The sequence below is a fragment of the Cyclopterus lumpus genome, chromosome 23, assembly GCF_009769545.1.
Source record: "Cyclopterus lumpus isolate fCycLum1 chromosome 23, fCycLum1.pri, whole genome shotgun sequence".
In the NCBI taxonomy this organism is placed as follows: domain Eukaryota; kingdom Metazoa; phylum Chordata; class Actinopteri; order Perciformes; family Cyclopteridae; genus Cyclopterus; species Cyclopterus lumpus.
This window is the reverse complement of record NC_046988.1, coordinates 564,099-578,432: the sequence shown is the minus strand read 5'-3', so window position 1 is coordinate 578,432 and position 14,334 is coordinate 564,099. Positions and strand designations below refer to the sequence as shown.

General features: G+C 42.3%; 2 protein-coding genes across 2 annotated transcripts in view; one reads left to right on the top strand and one right to left on the bottom strand.

Annotated features, from left to right (window-relative positions):
- gys2 (glycogen synthase 2) overlaps positions 1–10,334 on the top strand; it is a 37,111-nt gene extending 26,777 nt beyond the window's left edge. Inside the window, exons 9-16 of the mRNA XM_034526346.1 lie at positions 704–763; positions 881–959; positions 4,560–4,673; positions 5,964–6,090; positions 7,338–7,433; positions 7,572–7,735; positions 8,879–8,959; positions 10,146–10,334. Coding sequence (XP_034382237.1) covers positions 704–763; positions 881–959; positions 4,560–4,673; positions 5,964–6,090; positions 7,338–7,433; positions 7,572–7,735; positions 8,879–8,959; positions 10,146–10,334 — 910 coding nt within the window. The remainder of the gene's footprint in view (positions 1–703; positions 764–880; positions 960–4,559; positions 4,674–5,963; positions 6,091–7,337; positions 7,434–7,571; positions 7,736–8,878; positions 8,960–10,145) is intronic.
- Positions 10,335–11,285: 951 nt separating this feature from the next.
- spx (spexin hormone) lies at positions 11,286–13,181 on the bottom strand. The gene is made up of 6 exons (XM_034526805.1): positions 13,176–13,181; positions 12,793–12,876; positions 12,589–12,646; positions 12,162–12,224; positions 11,968–12,054; positions 11,286–11,350 (listed from the first exon to the last, which is right to left on the bottom strand). The coding sequence occupies exons 1-6, from the start codon at positions 13,179–13,181 to the stop codon at positions 11,286–11,288; spliced, it is 363 nt and encodes a 120-aa protein (XP_034382696.1).
- Between the last annotated feature and the right edge of the window lie 1,153 nt (positions 13,182–14,334).

Genomic DNA, 14,334 nt, shown 5'->3' with positions numbered 1-14,334 from the left:
ACACAGTATACACATTTGTCATCATATATGTATTGTATGTATCAAAAGCATTTGGCCAACAACCTCACCCCAATCCACTTAAGAAAAAGCTCAGGCATACTTGATGTCAGGCAGAATTCATGACCTTTCTCGGGTACTTTCAGTGACAGCAAAGCTCTCCTTTGCTTTCACCTATAGAGTTTCACACATTCTGACCAGGAAGCTGCCCAAGCTGTACAACCACTTTCTGATCTGCTGGTCTCAGAGTATCTTCACTGGGAGACCTGGAAAACAATAGATTAAGCTCTTGTTGTCATGCAAATAATGAATAAGAAGCAAATGCAGTGTGACATTGTTGCAACATAGAAAAACCTCTCGGAGGTTAAGTTTAAAGGAGCGCTTTCCACCATCTCCAACTGAAAGTTAACATTCATGTAATCCTGTCCATGATCTTTGTCCAACCGTAACCAAACAGTCTTTGAGCCTAAACATAAATCAACCTTAACCTACCAGTGGCACTTCAGGAAACGGTTAGAAAAAATATTACATCAGTGGCCGAGATTTTGAGAGACCATCCTAATAGAAATGTAATAATGGCTGCCCCAGTTTTTGCTTTTGACTTTATTATAGGAACATGCATTTTGATTCTGTTTAAAACGTGCTGGTGAAGTTCATGAGTTTGGGGAACGTGGTAAATAAAAAGGTTTCTATTTTACTTTCACAGGGATACAGCTCACACTGTGAAGGAGAAGTTTGGTAAAAAGCTGTATGATGCTCTGTTAAAGTAAGTAAATGGAGGCTGTAAGTGAAAGCATCTATTGCACTGTGTACATCAACACTGGTTCTCTGTGATGAATGATGATTACGCATGTTCTCTGTTTATTGTTTGCTCTATCTTCAGAGGGCTGATCCCTGACATGATCTCTATTCTGGATCAAGACGACTTCACCATCATGAAGAGAGCCATCTACGCCACTCAGGTAGCAGAGTTTTTCACTTCTATGCAATTCAATTCAATTCAGTTTATTTTGTATAGCCCAATATCACAAATTACAAATTTGCCTCAGAGGGCTTTACAATCTGTACACATACGACATCCCTGTCCCAGGACCTCACATCGGATCAGGAAAAACTCCCCAAAAATAACCTTTTTAGAGGGAAAAAAGGGAAGAAACCTTCAGGAGAGCAACAGAGGAGGAGCCCTCTCCCCAGATGGACAGATGAATAGATGTCATGTGTACAGAATGAACAGCATTTACAAAGTTACATAAACACATTACATGAATATGACAATGTATGAATGGAACTCCAATCCATGAAACAGAAGGAGGTAGAGAGGAGGGGGGCGATGCGCATCAGCAGGGCCAACGCGAGACCGGCTCACCAGGCATCAGACACCTCCAGGTCCAATGGACCCTATGAGACGTGAAGTCACAACGACTCCGGGGAGGAAGTAGTTAATAAGGTGCAATGGAGAGATGTAAATTCATCCATAAGGAGAGAGAGAAGAGGAGATAGGTGCTCAGTGTATCCTAAAACATCCCCCAGCAGCCTATAAGCCTATAGCAGCATATCAAGGGGCTGGACCAGGGCACACCTGATTCAGCCCTAACTATAAGCACTATTAAAGAGGAAAGTCTTAAGTCTATTCTTAAATGAGGTGACTTCTCTGATTCTGTGTACTAATACAGGTATCGTTTAATGTTTTTTTTCTTCTAATTCCATCTGATTTCCATTTCACATTCTGTCACATTTTTCCTCATACATTAATAAAATAGAACGGGACGTTATTAATAATCAAATTACATTTACATTCCATCTTTGAGACAGAAAAAAATATTTCCACCATATGGAATCATTTGTTTGTCCTCAGACCATTTCAATCAGGAGCGACTTCATTAGAATGAAACAATAATTTGTTACACATGCATGATAAAATGTTAGTGAAAAGTCTTTTGTGATTGGACTAAGGTAAAAGGGGGAGTGATGCTGTGGTTAGACCAGGAATATTCCCCCTGCAGTCTAGACACTGTAACACGTTTGAGTCTCGGGCAGGGACAAACAAGGGCAACACACGATCTTTTAGGGCGGTAACTTGTTTTATTAATTTCATTCCCGTTTCCGCTTCCGAACGCTCCAGGCATCTGCTACCCGCTCTCCTTCCTCGTTCTCCAGCTACTCCTGCTCTTTTATGGAAGACACAAAACACACCCAATTGTCCCCAGCTGAGGCTCATTACACATCAGGCACCCTTCCCTGAACCACACCCCCGCTCCACCCACCCTGCATCTGAGCCTAACCACACCCCGCTGCCACAGACAGACGATGAAGGGAGTTGATGAAGATCCAATGATGGGATGAGCGGGGCACTAGATGTGATGAAGACTGGAGGTGAATGGGGTGGAAGGTCACAATGGTTTTCACTTGGCTAAACACAGAGTTTACTTGCCCCAGACAAGCAGGCAGGCCACCACTGACAGCCTGGTTTCCGCTGCAGAAGGAGCTGTGGTGTAATTTGAGTTACACAGATCCACAATCTCCTCCTCTGTTTTTTTTTTTCTGGGATGGAATTCTGTAGGAACACAGTCCAGGCTTGTTTACTCTACGGGAGGATTGACCCCTTGCTAAGCCCCGCCCCCCACTGCTATACTCAAGAGGTCACAGCTTTGTTACCATGGAACCCACGTTGTCCCCAACTACACTCACTGAAATAGTTTTTTAAGTTTTGGAAAAGCATCACTATTACAAAACATTGAACCATGACTTGCTCCAAATGAGTGCATGAGAGTCTAGGGAGCAGAGCTGGATAGTCAGACCCTTGTCACAGCTGGCCTTTCTCTCTGTATATGTTGAATTGTATACTGCTTGTAGACAAAAACGTCTCCCTGGGTAAGGACAGCGATTCCCGATTGACATTTGTGTTTTCCATATTGTTAGTACTTCTCAAGTCTAGTTCTCCTCAGGAACCTTCATGTGAAGAAACCGTTCCTTTCAAGGGAGTGATCAAATAAAATGAAGGGTTACTCGTTTTGTTTTACGTCGTGATGTGAGACAGTAATCGGATATTGTTAGGTTTAGATAATGCCTGCACTGATCAATAGCTCTCAGAAAGGTTACTAGTCGCGGACCACTGACTCAAATACTGATGAGGTCATTTCTCCTCACTTCACTGCTCTCTGCATGTGTGTTTGTATCTATCTGACTTCAGTACATGAATGCAGCCACACATTTACATTTAGGAACGTGAATTCAGCTAATATGACATAGAGTCATACATGAAACCAGAATGAATATACACATTATTTATCTGTCCAGTGGAGTTCGCAGGAGACTCAAGCATGTTTCAGTCTTTAATGCTGGTGCAATGAGCATAAACTATATTGATAGATGAATTGATTAACATTATTATCCTTAAAAGAAATGGATTTAAATCAAATCAGGACATTATTCAGGACCCTGACCCTTAAAAGGGCAATGTGTAAGACCACATGCTTCAAAGAATTAGGGGTCAGCATTCCACCTCTACCACTGAGTCCACACGCTCTAAATTTACAGTCACCAAAACGCAAAATTAAACCAAACTGCTAAAACGCTATCTTATTATCTTCCCGTGTGGCGTTGGCCTATAGCTTACGTTAGCCATCTGTGTTTACTGTGACACTAGACGGGGCTGTGTGACGTTACCTTGTGATAGTTTGTTTATTGGATTAAATCCAAAGTCACAGAAATGAGAAAACAAACACTTTCTGGAGGAGACAGGCCTAATTCAGCCAGCACAAACCCCTGAACGTCACAGGGGGCTGGTAGAGCGCTGGCTCTAACCTGTGTAACGTTAGCAAAAGAAGGTTTGCTGATGCTTCCAGCGAAGTAACCTCCCAACAGCGGTGAGGCGGAGGGGAGAGTTGTTTTCTCGTTTCTGCCACTTTGAATTTGATACAATATTCAAACTATAAAATACATACGGATCATTGGACATATTAATAACAAGCCCTCAGAGCAGCTGTAGCTCTTTGTCTTCTCATGTTGGACTGAGGACAGACTGGATGCTAAAGTGACTCACTATCGCCTCTTCAGGTGCAACTAGTATTACAAGACTTATAGGTAAGCCAGCTGGTTAGCATGCTCATTTCAGTAGTGATCTGTCTTTGGTGACTGTGGCTCAGTGGTAGAGCAGGGTCGTCCTTCAATCAGAGGATCAGCGATTCGGTCCGCTAGTCCATGTGATGACTTGGGCAAATTGCAAATTGGTGTGTGAATGTGTGAATGTTAGATACTCCTGATGGGATGGTGGCAGCTTGCATGGTAGCCTCTGTCATCCGTGTAGGAATGGGTGAATGATGGCATGTAGCGCTATCCATTTACCATTTAACACAACGTCAACACTGTAACATTCTGCTGATCATGTTAGTTCATTTATTGATGATAGTATAAATAAAATACCGGCCAAATCTTACATACTGCACCTTTTTAAACAGAAATTATGATCATGTGAATCTAATCTAAAACATAATATATAGAACTGCACAGGTATGGAAATCTAAACTGACCTGTCCCCTCTTTCAAACTAAAACTATATGCAGAGACACAGCCTCCCTCCGGTGACCACTCACAACATGTTGGATGACTCAACAGACCCCATCCTTTCCAACATCAGACGCATCGGCCTCTTCAACTCCAGGAACGACCGCGTCAAGGTAGACAACATCCTGAATGCTCTTTTTATGTTTTCATCATCAATGGGATCTTTTCTATGGTCTGTTTGTGGGAAGTTCTTAGTTCTGAGGTGATGATGAATAACAATGTTTAACAATACTTTGGTCAGAACAAGGAGGGCTTCATGGGAACAAGTAAAGAGCATTTTGTGGAAATAATCAAGAGTTTGCAGCCATGCTAGCAGCTCTATGAAGTTGCACACAACAATGCTTTGAGGTAAACAAAAATAACCTAGATATATACTAGAGGCAATGTCAGTAGGATTCATGGTCTTGGAACTATGAATGTCTGTACAGAAATGTGTGTTTGGAAGATAAGTGAAAACTTGGTGAAAACGCTTGTGGTAAAAATCAGGGAGTCACCAAAGCCATCATCTGGGAACCATGGACTTCTGTTAAAAATTCCATGGATGTTGAGATATCTCGGTCCAGGCAAAAGTGGTGGACTGACTCACCAACTGATGGACCAACGTTGCTACTAGCATGGATAATAAAGAATCATAATACCATGTCATTATGAGTAATATGTTTTACCTTTTTGTTGACAGGTCTGTTGGTAAGTTTAATGTAATTAGATAAAAATATAAGTACCAAACCCATCAAGTATCAGAGTAATGAAAGAGTTTTAAAAAATTGTTTTAATACTGTAAGTTTGGGACATTTAAACAAGTGAAATGCTAACTTTATATAGCCAGAGTTTATTGTGGGAACTCTTTCAGCGGAGTAGTCGGATATTCATCAAAAAAAGAAAGCCTACATGATGGGTTCTAGATTTTCTCTGAATGATTTGTATTGAGCATGGGGGTGTACATTCCAGGGTAATCTGTCAATTACATTTTGAGATACAGTTGAACCACAAATATCTATAACAAGGTAAATATGTTGCGCACAAAGTTGACAGTTTGATTGTTTCATTATACTGCAAAATTGTAGAATTGGCACCAAATTAAACTTAGTAAAATGTCAAAATGAAAATGGTGAAAGTTTCAGGGCAATGGGCCTATTTTTATTATTGTTACGTCAGGACTCAGACAGCAAGATAACGTGTAGCTAAAACAGTCTTTACTAAGGAAGACAACAGGCAAACAAATCAAACAGGGATCAAAAAGAGCCTACACCAGTAGCTGAAAGCTAACAACATATAAAAAATCATCTTCTAGGAACCATGAATTTCCACAGCAAATTTAAGTTCATAAAATATTTCACATAATGCAGCTAATGACAAGTCTCAGTGGTGACTAAAGCTTTGAAAACTGTCTGTCCTCCTCTCAGATCATCTTCCACCCTGAGTTCCTGTCCTCCACCAGTCCTCTGCTGCCGATGGATTATGAGGACTTTGTTCGTGGCTGTAACCTTGGAGTGTTCCCCTCCTACTATGAGCCATGGGGATACACACCTGGTAACCTCACACATGCATCTATGTTTCATGTTTCTGAAGTTGTGATGGAAAATCTCCACTGGGCTGGGACCTTTCCACAGTGACTTATGTGTGTGTGCCTTACTAACTAACACAACCATGTACTCAGTTTAGATAAGAGGAAGGGGCTGAATGGGGGTGCCACAGAATGGTCAGTTAGACATTGGTGTATCGATGTCTTCGTGATGACTAATCCTACCCCCGTCCTCCTACCATCCTATAAGCTAGACACACTCTGCACTCTAGTTCTTCCTCCCTCAGATTGCATTGCACTCTGTATGATTGAACCTTCTCTGCAGATAATTAAATACTCCAAAGACAAATTTATGTAATTAATGTTCTTTATTTCAGCATCATAGGAATATTAAATAGTTTTTCCACCACAAAGTACAGGGGCACAGATCTCTACAGCATCCATGTGAGGCGATGATGGATCCTGTATATCCAGAGCACACTTTACAATAAGGCAGCCTATGTACTCCTGTGAACCCTGCAAGGCATTGCAGGCTTACATTGCATGTTGTGCTGCATTACTAATGGATGACCCATACTTTGAGCAGCAACCTCTATATTCTGTACAGGCTTTGCAACCAGGCAGTTTATGTAAGTAGACTTGGACTCAATTATTCTGTACATGCAATGCACCCTGCTAGTTTACAATTGAGCTGCTCTGTCTACAAATCAGCACACTACTTGATGCAATTGGGTGGTCATGTCACATGTGTAAACATGCAATCAGCTCGTGGCAGCCCAAAGAGGTCACAACCTTCTAGATGGTGTATTACCAATGACAGCAACCAAATATCTTTAGACAGATTCTGCATTCACATGTAGAATCTGTAGGATAACGGGACAATATTCTGATATTGTGTTCAGGTTTCCGTTTGTAGTCCAAGTAGAAAATAAAAGAGGATGAACAAATTGGCTGAGATGTAATCCGGGAACCCAGCGGGTATCACCTGATGATGATTTAACTTTGTCTGGCTTCATTCTCGTCGTCTCTCAACACCAACTCCAGTCTCACATCTCAAGTTGCTAATCAGACTGTAAACAACGAGAAGCACAAGGAAAAGGAAGTCTTGGCCCAGATATCTGCTGGCTAGACCGGAACCCCACAAATACAGCCCCTTGCACCCAGAGGCTCATCCATCGTCAGACTAATAGATGGTGGATCAGAGATTGACCACAATCATACTGTACCTTTTCTGAGCGGTGTTGTATTTCCCTAGGTGAATGTACTGTAATGGGCATTCCCAGTGTGACCACCAACCTCTCTGGTTTCGGCTGCTTCATGGAGGAGCACGTGTCAGACCCTGCTGCCTATGGTGTGGACACACACGCACACATCTTGTCTTATTGTCTTCAGTCTGCCTCATGTCAAGACGCCCTATTATTTTAAGGAATTACATGCCTGTCCATTTGTGTGCTACACTCCCCCTATTGTCCCTCACTGTCTCTATCAGGTGTTTACATCGTGGACAGACGGTCCCGTTCGCCAGAAGAGTCCTGTAACCAGCTGACCCAATTCATGTTTACTTTCTGCCAACAATCTCTGCGCCAGCGTGTCATCCAGCGGAACCGAACTGAGAGGCTGTCTGACCTGCTGGACTGGAAATACCTGGGACGGGTCTGTTTCTGCTGCACCACCCCCTCAATAGATTCAATTCAGTTTATTTTGTATAGCCCAATATCACAAATTACAAATTATCCTCAGAGGGCTTTACAATCTGTACACATACGACATCCCTGACCTTTGACCTCACATTGGATCAGGAAAAACTCCCCCAAAAATAACCTTTCACAGGGAAAAAAGTGAAGAAACCTTCAGGAGAGCAACAGAGGAGGATCCCTCTCCCCGGATGGACAGATGCATAGATGTCATGTGTACAGAATGAGCAGCATTACATTACATACAGCATATCCCTTTACATAAACACATTACATGAATATGACAATGTACGAATGGAACTCCAATCCATGAAACAGAAGGAAGTAGAGGGGCGGGGGGCGGGGGGGGGGGTGCGATCAGCAGGGCCAACGCGGGAGGCCGGCTCACCAGGCATCAGACACCTCCAGGTCCAATGGACCCTATGAGACGTGAAGTCACAACGACTCCAGGGAGGAAGCAGAGTTAATAAGGTGCAATGGAGAGATGTAAATTCATCCATAAGGAGAGAGAGAAGATGAGATAGGTGCTCAGTGTATCCTAAAACATCCCCCAGCAGCCTATAAGCCTATAGCAGCATATCAAGGGGCTGGACCAGGGCAAACCTGATTCAGCCCTAACTATAAGCACTATTAAAGAGGAAAGTCTTAAGTCTATTCTTGAATGAGGTGACTGTGTCTGCCTCCTGGACTGAAAGTGGAAGCTGGTTCCATAAAAGAGGAGCTTGATAACTGAAGGCTCTTGCTCCCATCCTACTTTTTAGGACTCTAGGAACCACAAGTAGCCCCGCATTTAGTGAGCGCAGCTCTCTAGTGGGGCAATATGGTACTACAAGCTCCTTAAGATATGAAGGTGCATCACCAATCAAGGCTTTGTAGGTGAGGAGAAGAATTTGTTGATAGAAGAGAGAATATGTAACAGGCAGAATACTAATTAATGTCTGCTTACACAATTCACAGGATAATAATCAATACAACTCTTTGAATGCATAAAAACAGTGAGAAAGAGATTTCAATTTAAAACCATAACTGAGCTGTTTGAAATGTCTTCTTTAGTGTCACAAACGTTTATAAGTTGTTGATGTACATCTCTGCTGATTTGCAGTTCTACATACACGCCCGCCATCTCGCACTGAACAGAGCTTTCCCAGACAAGTTCAAGATGGACCCCATGGCCCCCCTGGAGGTGAGGAATGCTGTACAAGAGAATGAGGGAGTTTGCATCTGGCTTTCATCTGGGGGGGCATGTCTATATCCACTGCTATTAATATGATTCATGTTAGAATATTTAAATTCATTCATTCTAATAATGTACCATTTATTATTACTGAGGGCTTTACATTTAAATAAAGAGTCTCACATTTGTACTCCTTTCCCAAATGTTCCCCCATTCATTACATCTGTTTCCCAGTCTACCCAATCTACAATGTGAAGGTGTGATTATGCTTGTCAGGCTTACTCCATTTATGTAGCAAGAGTTTTTATTGGAAAATCACAATATTGAATTGGAATTACAAACGGAGAAGCATCTTTTGGTGTCTGTGAGAACCAAAGTCTTCCTCTCACTGCACAGGAAGTACACGGGAATCCCTTTCATGTTCTAACTGACACACAGAGTGGATACTTTTGGATTGTACCCACATTTGTGAGACTGTAATTGCCAGCTTAACATATGGAAGAATGACAAGACATCCTGGTGGAGTGTGCTGATGCCAATCCCTGTCGAGTTATATGAAATAAGACTGATATCTGACACACAAAGATCAGGTTTGATACACATTTTAATGTTAAAGTCACAATACATTTGAGTTTGTCATTAACATGTCTTATTGCTAGACTTATAATATCTAGCTGAAAATAAAAAGGAAAAGAAGGACGGAGAAAAAGAAGGGAAAGATGGGAAGTAGTTGGGAAGGGGAAGAAAGGAAGGAAAGGGGGATACGGGAGAATGGGAGAAACAAATAGAGAAAAGATAAGGATGGTATGAAAGAAATGGGAAATTGGAGGAAGGAGAGGATGAAGGAAAAAAGGAATTCAACACAAGACAAGAAAGAGGGGGTAAGGGATATAATCTAATGCAAGAAAGACGACCAATGAAAAGAGGAAAGAGGGTTGGAAAAAAAAGAAAACGAAAGAGGGGAGAAAGACGAGAATAGAAGGACTGAATGAGCGCGAAGTGTAGGCAGATGGGAACATGAGAAGGAAAGTCCTAGATCTCTGATGTTGCAGCTTCCTAGGAAGCCTTCAGTACAACCATTAAACAACTGGTTGAGGAGGATAATCTGTTCCTCTGCAGGTGGTTTAGACACGAGAAAAGCTGCTCGGAAGGCAGGAAGTATTACTGTATACTTGTGACGCATTTGTCTCCACAGACAGAGGGTTTCCGTTACCCACGTCCCTACTCGGTGCCCCCCTCTCCTTCTGCCTCCGTCCCCTCCACCCCCCACCACAGCGATGTGGAGGATGATGATGATGATGATGAGCCCTACAATGAAGACGAGGAGGCTGAAAGGGACCGACTGAACATCAAGGCTCCCTTTGTGCTGGGTGCTGTGCCGTAGGGCAAGAAGAAGCAACCTGGAGAGTTAGGAAGCTGCAGAGCAAACACAGGTTTACAGTCAGTGATGCTGATGGATGTGTAAAGAATAACATAAAACAATTAAAGGCTCACAAAAGCTTGTGGATTTGAGACAAAATATTAAAAGGTCTGAAAGCGTTATAAAAATGGTTGGCCTTTTTTTGGAACATACAAGCCCTGATCCAGGTCCATCACAAAACCCAGACTCCTGATCTCAAGCTCAATTTAACTGTGGCGTTCCCCGATGCTCCGTTGTCAGCCCACTTCATGCTTCCTCTCAGTCAGTTTATACAAAACAAGGACATTGTCTTCAATTGACCCTTCGCTAAGTCCCGCCCTCGATTGCAGTCTGGCCAATTATAGCGTAGTGCATATAGACCCTCGCTCCAGCAATATATATTTTATTAGTCTCCACCGCTCTGTTCTTGTGTACGTTGTTTAGTTATCTCTTGGTCAACTAGCCACTTTTGAGCATTATGTGATCTTCCTGTTAAACAACATTGTTGATGGCTCAACAGATGAGGTCCAACACAAGGGTGTCCGGATACTTTTGGCATAGTGTACGGTATCTATTGAAGGTCAGAGCCATCCTCTCTGAACACACAATCTTTCTCTGAGAAAGTGCCAGCAAAACATGGAGTGTTTACAAATGTAACCTAAAAATGACAAAGACATGCTGAAAAACAGCAATTCTCTTTGGTTCTTTCCTTAATTTACATGGCCATGTAATCATTTATTCATTTGCATATTTAATGAAGCCATCATAAAAAACTCAAACATTCTCAGACCAATCGTGCTAAGAATTCCAACTCTTTTTATTAAAACATCACATTTCAAACATAGTCAAAGAATTCACATTTACAAATCAGCTGTTTTTCTCCCTAACACAGAAACACCTTAGAGTCAAAAACAGCTCTAGCTGCATGAAAGTCGATCAGAAGTATTCTCTCTTCCACACCGGCAGCTCCTGGAAATACACCTCATCTGGGTTTTCATCGGCTATGAGGGAAAGAGAACATGAACATGAACATTCTGGAATAAAAATATATAACATATATAAAATATAAATTTCGAGTCAAAGAAAAAACAAAAGCCACAGAATCTTTCAATTGAATTTCCCGAAGGTCCTTCATAGTCCCTTTTTGACTTGAAATCCATAACACTTTATATTATATTATATATATTTGTAATATAAAACATTACACTTGTTATATTTTAAATGTATCACTTGTTATATTTGATCTCTGGTTACTTTGAGTTTTGTGAATAAAAGACCTTGGAAGTATTGAAAAGATCCTGACGTAGATATCAGAGAGGGAGTGTCTAGCTGTGTCAACAGGGTCCTGTTGGTATCGCCTCACAGGCGACATACAAAAACAAGGTGTTGATGTTAGAAATATAAACACCAGGATCAACGTTGTCTTTTTTCCATAAAGATACAAATACAGTACAGCATCGTCCAGATACAGCTGTGAAAAGAGGATAGTAGTATTTAGTGTCTGTATAATTGACATTGAATTAAAAAACTAATTCTTGAAAAAAAGACAATGTTAATATTGATGTATGTACTGTATGTTCCCTGTGAGTAGATGGACCCGTACACATGCTGCTCTTACCTCCCTCTCTGGCCTGCTGCAGGAAGTGGAGCAGGACGGTGGCGGCCTGATCCACGCTCAGCTTCTCTGTGTTCTGACTGCGGGTCTCTACACACACACACACACACACACACACACACACACACACACACACACTCATTATCCATGAAACCTTGTTGTCATACATGACTCTACTAACGAGACCCCTGTTGTACCTAGGTGTAATGTGTCATAGACGTCTCCTTCTTTTCGGTCCTCTGAGATGAACCTTCGGCCCTCTGGGAAACAGAAAGAAAGAAAAAGATCCATCACTTCTGGATAGTGATGTATAAAAAAGATACAAAGGGACTCTTGGATAAATACATGACGTAGGTCAAAATATTAATAAACATACACATTACGCATGATTTCAATGACACTGTGAAAGAAACCAGTGCCTTCACCCTAAAACAGTAGTTCTTATGAGGTGACAGTAGCTCTTATTTCACAAAGTCAAACGAAAAGAAAAATCCAAATAAGAACATCTGTGCCTGTATTTATTCACATGATGAGACCGTTCATTTCATATTGTAGTATTGATGTTTCTAATATTGAACACTGGGGTCTCCATGGACACACACGCTTCATTAGTTGAATACATACGAGTGCCCTTGAGGTAGAGCATCGCCTGCGGGGTCCAGTTCCTCCGCTGGAAAGAGCCCTTTAATGGAGAAACAACAGTGTATTCTCCTGCTTTGTCATCCCGGCTTCCTATACTAACAGTCCGTGGTCCACATGTTGAGCTCCCTTCCTTTACAGTATACTCTGGTATTGAGTCAGTGGTGGAATGGAGAGGATCTGCCTTACCTTCGGGGCGCTCCACGACTGCGAGATAAAGGACGCCAGCAGTAACAGCGTGAGGACGTATGTTATGGTGACGGCCCTTAGACCCTGAGGGGGAGACATACACATGGGGACAGGATCATTCAGGAGGAGTAGCAGCATCCTCCTCAGAGACACGTTACATTCACCGACTGACTTGGAAACTGAAGTACAAAAGAGCATCTCATGGAGATCTGAAGACGCAAACCTTGTTTGGAAAAAGAAATTCAAGTGAAATAAAATAAAATAAAATCTTTTCACAGAGCGATTGGGTTTGATCGGAATCTTGAATGCAGTTAGGAGGAACATGCATCCGGTGAATCAGGTTATTCAGATCAAAGGCATAACTTTCCCGACATTGTACTTACTTTCATGGTGTGGTGGATCCCGTGAGCCTGGTGGCCAGCAGAGAGGAGGAGAGAGGCAGAGATTTGGGCAACTTGCTGGCGGTGAGCCTCTCCCTGTATTTATATCCTCTGGGCCTGGGCGGGGAGCTGGCTGAGCTCCGCGCTCCTTCATGATGCCAGCAGCCATAGGTCACGCCAATTTGTTGACACGGAGGTGGAGAGGAGAGCCGATCGATCCAGCTCCTTTCATTGAGACCGCTAGGGTGGATACTTGTGAATTAAAACAGCTGCCATAAGCACTTTCTGCTCCATGTATCAACATTACACATGCTGGAGCTGTAGGCCGTTAATGCCAAACGTGGTTGGCTGGAGATGTTGTCACTGTCGATAGGAGGAGAAGTAATGAGTAATAATTCCTCCTGTGGAAAATATTGATATGTTTGCACCTTGCTCACTGGAGCAGAACACGGGGAGATGAGGGCTGGGTTTTATGAATCAAAAGGCCATACTTCCAATTATGAATGTAATAATCCAAAGCATGCATTAGGGAGGAAGACTGGGGGTAGTGAATTTTCCTGTCAGTGATGTCAGACAGTCTACAGTAATACCAGCCCCCCCCCCCGGTCTATCAGGATGATAGCCACCAGTCCTAGTCCCCCATTGCTGCTCCCATGTAGCCTTCACGGTTCATTGGTAAATTCTACCGTCTTACAAAGCTGCATTTCTGTGGAGAATTTAAAATTCTTCTTCTCACCTACAAAGCCTTGATTGGTGATGCACCATCATATCTTAAGGAGCTTGTAGTACCATATTGCCCCACTAGAGAGCTGCTCACTAAATGCGGGGCTACTTGTGGTTCCTAGAGTCCTAAAAAGTAGGATGGGAGCCAGAGCCTTCTGTTATCAAGCTCCTCTTTTATGGAACCAGCTTCCACTTTCAGTCCGGGGGACAGACAGATAGTTATGGTTGGCTCAAGTTTATAGTTAGGGCTGGCTCAGACTTATAGTTAGGGATTCTTCCTTAGTTTTCACTTTAAAGGGTTTTTGGGGGAATTTTTCCTCTTACCATGTGAGGGTCCAAGGACATAGGAATGTTTTATATTGTACAGATTGTAAAGCCTGCTGAGAACAAATTGGGCTATTGGGCTATAGAAAATAACATCTCATATAAATGAATCTAT